The sequence below is a fragment of the Corvus moneduloides genome, chromosome 5 (assembly GCF_009650955.1).
Source record: "Corvus moneduloides isolate bCorMon1 chromosome 5, bCorMon1.pri, whole genome shotgun sequence".
Classification (NCBI taxonomy): domain Eukaryota; kingdom Metazoa; phylum Chordata; class Aves; order Passeriformes; family Corvidae; genus Corvus; species Corvus moneduloides.
In genome coordinates this window covers 63,782,444-63,793,082 of record NC_045480.1, presented here as the reverse complement: position 1 = coordinate 63,793,082, position 10,639 = coordinate 63,782,444, and the positions used below count along the sequence as shown (strand labels likewise).

Below are 10,639 nucleotides of genomic sequence, written 5' to 3'. Positions count from 1 at the left end.
CAGATTGAAAAATACGGAAAATGTAGTGTGGTCAAAAGGAGCCCCTATTGCAAATTGAACTGAAAATAAATAATTTTTATGGGGGAATTTTAATGTTCCAGATTAGGAGATGCAAAGGTAGGTCAGCCCCTTCAGAGGCTTCAGGTGCTGAACTGTTTCTCTATGTTATACTAAAGCTCAGCAGTATTTGCTACTCACATAATATGTTCCTTTCTCTTGCCTTCAGTGATACTTTTACATATACCCCAGAAAACAACAAATTCAAAGAAGAAAAAAAAAAACCAGCTGCAGCTACCTAAACCAAAAGAAATCTCTTTTGACACATCCAGTTTTTGCAAAAGACAAGGAAAAAAAAGAACCACTGAAGTTCTCCACAGAAATAGTCTCACTGGCCTGCCCATCTCAGGCCGTAATAAGAAAAAGTATATATAAAGTCTATACTTTAGAAATTCTAGAAGAATTTCCTTTATGACTAAAAACAATACTTAACAATGTCATGAGAGAACCTGATGTTTTAAGAAAAAATGGTTTTCCTCAATATCTGAAGATATGACTCACTTTCAAGTGTAATAAACATCCTTAATACTGGCTTTCATAATACAGTGGAAACCCAATTTCATTATTTTGTACTGTACGTGCATGTGCTAAAGAAACTAAACCTGAAATTAAAATCCCTGTGCACCTTCAAAAAACCCAGGTCTTTATTTTGCAAGTAATTTTTTCCTTCCTAAAATATACAACCTCAGAATCAATGAGTCCTAGGATTTTGGGACAAATTAACCCTTTACATGAACTAAACCTAGTAAAATTATGTTCACTGAATCAGGCTTCAGAAACATTTCTAAACCTTAAAGACCACGATGGGAAAATAAAGCAACATTCGGTTATATTTATGGAGCCCATTTATTTCTACAAGTTAACACTGCCTACAATTAAACTTTCAAGTAGTGTGGCACAACAGGAATGAATACATGGGAATGAAACAGTCTGAGTGAAAAACCTACGTCCACTGTCGATCTTGAGGTGGTTTTGCTCTGGATCCCATGCACTTTGCATTCATTAGGGGAGGAATGCGTTAGGTGCACTCCTGGAGGGTGCCAGACAGTTTATTTCTGTCAGAGAGGAGTAGAGTTTGTGTACTTTGAAGATGCTCCATGATGACAGAGGACAAATCCTGATGAACGGGGATGGCAGGAGACAACTTCAAAGGCAGAATTGTGACCCAAATGTAAGTACTAAATAAACACATTCACTGTCAACACAAAAAACTCTCTCAAAATGTATGCCTATAACAAGTTTCAAATAACACTTTAAGTTACTGTAAACAGAAAACATTTATGGAAAAATGCTGTTCGCAAAATGCTTTCTCTGTCTTAAACTACTGCTCTTCTACATAATCAGTTACTTGCATTTCCCTACTTTTATGAAATTCCACCACAGAGATACAAAATCAAAAAATATGTATATATTTAAGACATATTACTGTACACCTTTAAAGCAGTAGATATTCTGGATATATACAACACATATACAATACACAGTCTCCCTTTACTGTAGTGGTCTGGCTACTAGTTGTGCTTTTCTCCCAATTTAGGAAGTTAAATGTTGCTTAGTTCCATAAGAATTTTCCTGGAACATGACTTGCTGAAATCAGACAGCTCAAATACTAATGTATTCAATAGTTAGGTGTTATATTCTCAACAGAGTGATAATAAACCTTAACCTTAAGGTTGAGTAGTCATTAGGAATATAAAACTCAATTTCTAAGTATTAAGAAACTTCTTTATCTATACAACTATCTTTTAAAAAGGGCAAAATTTTGGCTCATATTTGAGCTGGAGCTCAGCTCAAAAATAGTTCTGGAGATGAATTTCATTTGATTTTATCAGTTTTGAAGGCCTTTCTCTGCTTCTGCTGAGATAAAACCCATGAGAAGACAGGAAAAGCACCTGTTCCTCAGTGTTCCAAAGCCCTGTTAACTGGAGCGTGCTTAAGTGAAAAGCCCACAGCTCAGGCACACATCCTACTCAAATCAACAAAGCTGCTGTAGCCTGCCTTATACCTTATTCATAAAAAAGTATTGCATTTATTGTCATGTCTATAGCATGTTCCCACCAGTGACATTTATTTCTGCCCACCAACCCTAATATAAAATTTTAAAATCAGGTTTGCCTGACTGATAACTGCAGGATCATATGCTTCCAGATGGGAAATATTCATGCAGCAATAGAGGTGACATTCAAATATTGTGACTCATTTGAAGGTCATTGCTCAACTTGCTGGATTTTGTGTGTGTAGGTGCACAAAGAAACACTGGTAAAATCAGTGATCAATTCCAGCCTGGTAAAAAATTTAACATGCATAAAATTACTGCTAAAATTCCCATGCTAAAATCTTCCTGCCCCACTGGCAGAAATATTAAGTCTCAAAAGACGTTTCTGTTGGCCATGTAATAAGAACTCCAGAATGAAGAAACCTTGAGTTTGCCATATCAAAGGTTTGGGGAGTGGTGCTTCTGCATCAGTGTGATGGGCCTTCCAGTGAGTCAAAAGGAGTCAAATCAGGCTGCCAAACAGAGTGATGGGAAGAATGCAGTATCTGAAACTCAGCAGCTGTATCTCACCCTTGCTCTGGTGAGAGCTGGGATCTCCAGGGACAGCAAGCAAGACACATTCTTCAGAGTACACCCAGCTATTACACGTCACTTAAACCTATCTTCAGTGACAAGGCAAACAAAATTGCAGTTTGTTGAACTTACAGTTTGTTAAAATAGGACATGGTACCAAAACAAGTAGTGAAGGGCTTCCTCATAGCACAAGTACTTGCTTTCTACATATCAATCAACCACATTAAAAAAAAAGGTTGCAACAGCATTGTAAAAAACAATTCTGGAAAGTTACTTGCTCGGTGTCCATCTCGACTGTGTCTTGTTCCACCAGTTTGCAGCATGTTAGGAAGGGGGATAAATCTCCTTACTCTTTTTATTTCAGGTTGAAACAAAACACCAACCCAAAAGCTGATCATGATGATCATGATTTCTGATCTTCCTCTGCTGGGATGACTTCCAAGAGGATTTGCAATGTTATGGTTACCCTGCCTGCAAAGATAAAAGCATACACTTGGTAAGCTTTTTGCAGGAGAGATGAAGAAGGAGAAGCAGTCAGGAAAATTATCTTAGCTTCTATAAAGCCTACTTGCACATAAATGTCATATATATTGCACATACATATATCATTTAAATTCAAAATTTTCTTCTTTTTAACTGTTTTCTTTGCCTCTGATCCAAAGTTATACATATACAATAATAATGGAAGGGTATGGATGTATAATCCTATTCAATAAAAGTCTGCATGCTTTTAAAGGCTATCTTTAAAAATTACTACTCTGCATAACTGCTTGGTTATAATCAAGATGTTATGTTGAAATAAAAGTCTAGAAGAGTTCAAATAAATTAATTTATCTGGGCCAAGACCTGCCTAAGCAAAAAAAAAAACCAAAACCAAAACCAAAAAAACCCACTATAAAAGGAAATAATGATTACAAAGCTTCACAGGTCTCTAAGAATGTCACACATCCAAAGCAACTTCATGTTTCCTTTTGTCACTGGACATGTATTTTGTGGTGGCTTTTGGTGGTTTTCTTTTTAGGGGTACTGATGCGTAAATGGCACAGTTAATTTACATACACCATATACAGAATAGTAAAAGAACATTTTCTTTTCATTCCCTTCACTTATCACTCTTTTTTAGTATCCTATTTTAAATAAGCAGGAATTGTTGTAAAAGAAAGTTCGGATTTTCCTTGAATGTCAGGCATGATTGTTGATGTTGACACCAGTGCAAAGCCAGGAGGGTAAAACAGTGCAACTCACAGAAGTTATGAACTGAAACCACTTCCCTGACCTCCTGTCTAAGGCACTACCATCCTTTCCTCTTTTCTCTGCATGTCACCAGTTCAGTGCAAAGCCAGGTTGCACTTAGACTATAAATTGATAGGGGCAGATAGGCTGAGAGTCTCCAAGCATTGGCATTTTCCTCCATCTGCTTCCCCTACCCATAGTGGGGACATCAGAGCTGGGCTGAAGTGTAGCAGGGATGAAGGACAGGAGGAAAGCCCAGCATGCAAGAAACCAGCAGGTCTTTTGCCCCCACCATCCCAGCCCTTTCCAGCTTTGAGGACAAGCAAAGGGAAAAAGAAAATTTTTTGAAGCTGAGCAATGGCATAACAGCTCTTGGAAAAGGGCACGACTGCAGAGGGAAATTCTGGGCGTCTCTAGAGCTGGCTGTTATTTTATTCACCTAAGTGGAAAGACCCACCAACAGCAAGACCTGCCCCAGTCCTCCATTTCAATGCAGCAGTTTTTCTCTCTCCTGGGATGAAGCCACAGCAGAGCAGACAAGTTGGGGAGCTGGTATTCTTCGCATTTTTTGGTTGCAATGTACTCAGAAGAAATCAATATAAGAGCATTTTCCTCTATGAAAATGTTCCAATATGTTTCCAGTCAGTACCTCTATGTTGTATGCTTGGAGCAGTACCTAGAGTTACAGGACCAGTTTCACATTTATCACAAGACAACTTAACATACCACAATAGTGCAGGTAACTTCCCTAGCCCACTTTAAATCCTAATTTTCCCTTTTCAAGAGGAGAATTCACTACAAATGGGTCCCTTATAAAGAAAACCCAGACCTGGTATCTACACAAGCACCACGTAAAGCTTAGGTGAGTGAAAGAAAGCATGATTTTTAACACATATATTTGACTGGACATGAAATCTGTAACAGCAAAATGGTGAGATAATTTCCCATGGATCCCATCACAAACTCGACAAAGAGAAGCAAATTAAGCATCCTAATTGAACAAGTGTCATCCTAAGTGAACAAGTGTCATCCTCTGGTGTTGATAAATAACCCTGGCAGAGACATTTTGTTATATAAAGAGATCTCATTTCCAGCAAGGGCTCAGCTATAGAAAAAAAGTAGGATTCAATTTTTTACCCTCCTCACAATTCAAACCCGCTGTAAAGAAATAGACATTTTAAGTATAAGGATCAGTTTTCAACTGAGGAAGTGCAGATAGAAGCATTCTCGTGCTGGTGACACATCCTTTTACACACTGATTCTGCTGCTTAGGATTTGCTTGGCTCAACCTTTTTCATTTTCACATGACTTTTCCAAAAAGCAAGAATGCAGAGGTCAAATGAAGCCTGTACTAGCTGAGAATTATTTGTCCCAGCACATCTACTGCTACAGCAAAATTCCTTTGGAAGAGGAGAGAAAAAAATGTTATTCTCATTACAAAATACCATCCCGGAACCTAAAAACCCTTCAAACTGTAAAGTTACTTTTTGTTCAATGCAGCAATTTTGTAAGGAGAATGGGCAATGTAAATGCCATAGGTACAGAACAAAGACATTCAGTCTTGGTAGAGGATTCCTTGGGTAATCCATTTGAGGGCTCTGCTAGTGTAATCAGCCTGAAACTCCTTTCAGAAATGCATGTATCTTCAGGCTGGCTCTTTTATCCTGCTACTCATTCTGGCTGCTCAATATCCCTCTCCTCTGATGCTTACGAAGCCTATTCAGGATATTACCTCTGACCTTACATGGGGGCTGGTCTTGTACCCATGGTCTGTACAATGGTTTTTTGCACCTTATGGGGTTTATAAGCAACAGCCATCTCTCATTGCTGAAGCACAGCTGGGCAGCTGAACCAGTCAATACCTCAAGAAGGTGACTTTTCAAAGCCCCACACCAGCTGCCCATGCACTGATCTGGGCACATGAAGCAGCTTGGGAACAGTATTGGTAGCACAGCAGTGTGTTCAGACTAACAGGCTCCTACTTCCCCTCTAGTACCACATAAAATGCTTTAAGTCTAAGTATATTGGATTCATCACATTCTCCTTTGTAAAAAAAACTCATAGAAAGTTACCCAGTTACTCTGGCAAAAATTTACCTCTTAAATGACAATCCCATTTTTTTTTATTGACCTTTACCAATGTCTTGGGGTGACTTTATGATGTGTATCCCATATCACTGCCCTATGCCCAGAAATTAATTCTTGTGCCTTTCTATGCCTTTAAACTGAGCCTGAGAGGAGGAAGGAAAAACTGCGCAAAACTTTTTCAAAGCAGTTTGCAGCTTGTTCAAGGCCACACAGAGATAGCGACTTTTTTTTCCAGCTGTGGCAGGGGAGCGAGGAAACACCTGGCTTGCGGGTTTTTTTCCAGTCAGCTTTTGGCCAGTTTTTGAGCTTCTTTTTCTCTGGAGAGAGACTGAGAGTTGAACTTTTTTTTCCTTCCCTGGAATTTCGAATTTTCTCCCTTTTCTGCTGGACTGCTTCAATATCAGAGCACATCGGGAGAACTTTCCACCGAGCACAGAGGGCCTGGCCCTGGGCCAAGCCCCAGCTCTGAGGAGACCAAAGGGAGGATTCTAACACTTTCCCAGGTTTTTTCTCCACAGCAAAATTTTATTATTTAGCATTATTATCCTTTTCCCGTGTGTTTGTTAAATAAATAGTTTTTATCTCTTTCACTTTCCTTTGAGGGAAATTTGTTTTTCCCAAACCTGGTAAGGGGAGGGGTGGTTGTACCTTCTCTCAGAGGATGTATTTCTATATTTGACCAAACTGGAACAACCTCATGTCTGGAATTACACTTTCATGCCTATGTAAGACATATAGTTTCAAGGTTAGAATATCAAGCCTGCAGCTGCCCAATTTCTTTTCGATATCTCACAGAGGTACCTTAAGTGAATTTATCCTCACTCAGTGCCTTTTGTAAATGTTCTTAGGCTATACAATGGGTGTCCCTTAACACTCACAAAATAATGCCAGCTTAATGACTCCACACAGAAGGTTTATTGCTTTTTCTCAGGGAAAACAAAAATCTGTTTATTTCACAAGTAAATCTCCACTCTGCTCCACCTCAAAACTGTCAGCATCAGTTTTCTGTCATTGCTGTTGTTATTTTGGGGATAATAATTGCAAAGCAAACAAGCTGTTTCCCTGACTGACTGGCTTCTGGTGCCTTCCCCTCTGACCCAGTACACCATGCCCATCCATAGATACTACACAGGCACCAAGACTTCTTTCTAGAGTTTTGTGTTATCTCAAAAGCTAGAAATTATTCACCTTCATTGTCACAGCTGGCAGAAAAATCTTCACATCTATCCAGTCTACCTTAAAGAGAATATTCTTTCTCTTGCCCAAGTAATGTAGTTCAACACTGGCATCCCGTGGCCAAAGATTCAAGTAGCTGTATTCCAAAACCTCTGCGACATGACAGAAAATGCCAAAAAGCTCCTGGGTTTGATAAGAGAAAAATTCCTAGTCCCTAAATGTCAAGACTGAGAAATTATAAACATAAGGAGAGCTCTGAGAAACTCCTGGAGTCAGTATGAAGAAGTCCCACACCAGGACTTACCTAGAAGCTTTCTGAACCACTTTGGCTTATTGTCCCATACAATAAAGAGGTAGTAGGCAGGAATGCCAGTCAGGGTTATTGCAAATCCAATCCCTGTGTTCACTGGGTCAGAGTAAAGTGACAGTGCAACCATGAAGAGGCAAGTGAAGGAAAACAACGCTGGAATAAATAGAGGAACCTGAAAAACAACCACACAAAGAACCATTAAATAAAAAGATCAAAGTAAAGTAATGACTAAGGCGTTTAACTTTCCATGAAATGTATATTGGATAAGACCCAGCAGTACAGGACAGTTCTGGAGAAATAAGGGTATCTAGAACAGGCACACAAAATGTCAATGACTGCAGAAGCCAAGCCCTGCAGACTGCTATGCAGTGAGTACCACAGAAGTCTCTTAATTACACTCTAAACTCTCCAGTGTTTTACATCCTTTAAAATGTAAATAAGTTACATTGTAAAAGTTCTTCCTCTAATCCCCCAACATAAAGGAAGCAGCTCTAACCACAGTAAAGATTTCCGCTTTGATAATTACCCATTAGAAAACATTTTAAAACACAACCAGGAGTTCAAGTCACCTTTTAAAACTATTAAGAACATATTGATTTTCTTCCTAAGGTAAAAATAAAAATCTAGCAGGAAGAGAGCAAATTAAACAGGAATTTGACTAGTGATAAAGATATTTGATAGTGTTAAGAACATGATAGCCATCGGAAAAGCACTTTCTGACTGTATGACTGATAGCATTGCCAGTGTCACTGTTGAAAGCACACAAAGTAACCATATCAAATTTATTTGCTCAATTTTCAAGAACACCACTACAATCACTCTGTTAGCAACTCTCTGAAGGAAATACCTACATGCATGGCTTATGAGACATTAAGTTCAATGGAGAATTGAGAATTCCTTGGAAACTGCTTTTTTCCTTTCATGCCTCAAAGCATTACTGTTCCTCTTTTGTGCACTGTCAAAGCATTTTTTTTAATCAAAGCAAAATAGTTTGTACTGTTCATCTCCATATTTACTAATATACCTACATGAATGCAACAATATGCATTATTAGTTCTTCACAAAATAGGTTCCTTAGCAGCATCTAAATAGGGATATATTTCTCCACTTTTTTGATAATGGATATTATCTTTCTGGATACACAATGGGATAACTTACTTTGTGAGATATTACTTAAAACAAGCCAGAAAAATAGTACTGTTAGCCAAAATAGTACTAATAGCCAAAGTAGCTACTGTTCAAGGGGCTGGACTATTAGCATTTTCTTTCTGGGTTCACAATAACTCCGTCTGCAAATCCACTGAAAGTGCCAAATATTATAATAATCATACTAACCACTTATTTGCACAGAAAATTGGCATATTTGATATTGGATATGCAATGACATAAATGTTCTATATTAACTCTTATGCTTGACATGACTTTTTGGTGGTAAAATTATCCAGGCCTTTATCAAAGGAGACATTAAATAGAGGACTGGCTGAAAATCATGTTGGCACATGTAACCCCAATTTTTGCAGTCTGAACCCTCTGTGACTGCAGAGGGCTCAAGGTATTTTCACATAGTTTGCATCACACAGCTCACATCACACAGCCTGAACAAAACAGACGGGCAGAACTGAGCAAACGCCTTCATCTCAGCACAACAGCTTCAGCCTCTGGCCCCCAAGCATAAGGAAGAGGCAAGAATTCTTTTCCAGAATGGAACACAGCTGGGGTAGCACTGGGGACCTTGCAGGAAAACTCTAAGCCTTCGCTGCAAAACACTGTTTTCTCCTAGCTCTGTTTTTCCTGAAAAAGAGGTTAGCTTGTTACTTCAGAAAATGCTCCTTTGCTGTCTGACTACAGGATGGAGAGGAGGGAGGATTCAGGTAAAAGAGTAGAGAGCAGATGTTACCTTGAAAGGACGAGGCATATCAGGACGTTTATATCTGAGATAAATCAACCCAGCAACTACTAGTCCAATAAAAAGCCACCTGGCAAAGCTGAGGAAATTCAGCAGGCTGTAGAGATCCCCATTGAATAACATTATCATTGTGAGAGGATGCTGCAAAAGAAATTCAGAGCATAAGAGGGGTTTAGTAGATCAATATTATTTTACAGCAATGGTGTCCAATTTTTCCACAGGGACAAGCAGCACAGCCTTATGCACACACCAAAGTGCCACAGACTTTAGGCTTGCCTTTGTCATGCAATCAGGTGTGTGATCAATGTCTAGCTGTCTCCTGAGACCACTTTGGATCAATATATATCTGTCCTGAGTGGCCACACATAGTCAATACAAATCTGTCCCCTGTGACCCAGACTAAAATACACAGGCACACTTCACCACCAAAGCGCTGGAGCATCCTGGGAAGCATTTTCATGGGATATGAGCCCACTGCAGGTTTACTTGCTTATTGCTGATGGAAATGATAAGAACAGTTAAATTTTTGTCACATCTGATCATATGAAAGCAGAGGTTTCTAGGCGTTTTGTGGAAGGAAAAAGTCCCCCAGGCTTCAAAGGGGAAGTGAGCAAAGAGGACATGGCACAAAGAGGACATTCTCACACTATGAGAAGCCAGCTGGGTACACTGGGTTGGCACCAGCTTGGGCTTGCCTTTCAGACTTGCAGGGTGTAGACTTATTTCACATTGTAAATGCACATATTTATAACCAGAAGGAAGAATTTAGCTGTGACTCAGGCAGCTACTGAAGAGCAAGAAGGAGAGGGAACACCATAATAAATATAGCCCCTCATAAAAAAACTAGTCTGAGATACAAGGCTTCTGTGAGGCAGGCAGAAGGTTATGTATAAGCTGGAGTGTTTTGTCGTGAGTTAGATGGTTAGTGTAGACTACATGGATCTATTTCAAAGTAGTATCTGGACAAAAAATGTCCTTGCATTTGGGCATGAAGGAATAAGTCAAATTCACTATATCCCTCATTCTTCAGCAAGAGGGAAGATCCTGGAAGTGAGAGCCTTTAGGTTTATAACAAGGCAACACATGAAATCAACTGCAGATGCAGTAAAACACTGGGCTAATTTTTTACACAGAGCAAACTAACTTGTATTATTTATCTAGATTCACAGCCTCTCTCTTTTTTTTTCAAAGCAGTGCAGACAACATGGATTTGAACCAGAAGGATCAATATTTCAAATGTGGGTCTCTCACTTCCAACCTCTAACGACTTAAGAAGTACTTGATTCCTTACACATAGATAC

At 39.1% G+C, this 10,639-nt stretch overlaps 1 protein-coding gene across 4 annotated transcripts in view; it reads right to left on the bottom strand.

Annotated features, from left to right (window-relative positions):
• Positions 1-884: 884 nt before the first annotated feature.
• The window catches only part of SLC7A11 (solute carrier family 7 member 11), a 59,805-nt gene continuing 50,050 nt past the window's right edge, over positions 885-10,639 (bottom strand). For 3 of the 4 annotated variants that reach the window (XM_032109476.1, XM_032109477.1, XM_032109475.1), the window contains 4 exons: positions 9,330-9,479; positions 7,427-7,604; positions 4,317-4,473; positions 885-3,097 (listed from right to left, as the gene is read on the bottom strand). In XM_032109476.1, the coding sequence (XP_031965367.1) occupies positions 2,830-3,097; positions 4,317-4,473; positions 7,427-7,604; positions 9,330-9,479 (753 nt within the window). In that variant the 3' untranslated portion in view covers positions 885-2,829. The remainder of the gene's footprint in view (positions 3,098-4,316; positions 4,474-7,426; positions 7,605-9,329; positions 9,480-10,639) is intronic. The other variant, XM_032109478.1, reaches the window with a different exon arrangement.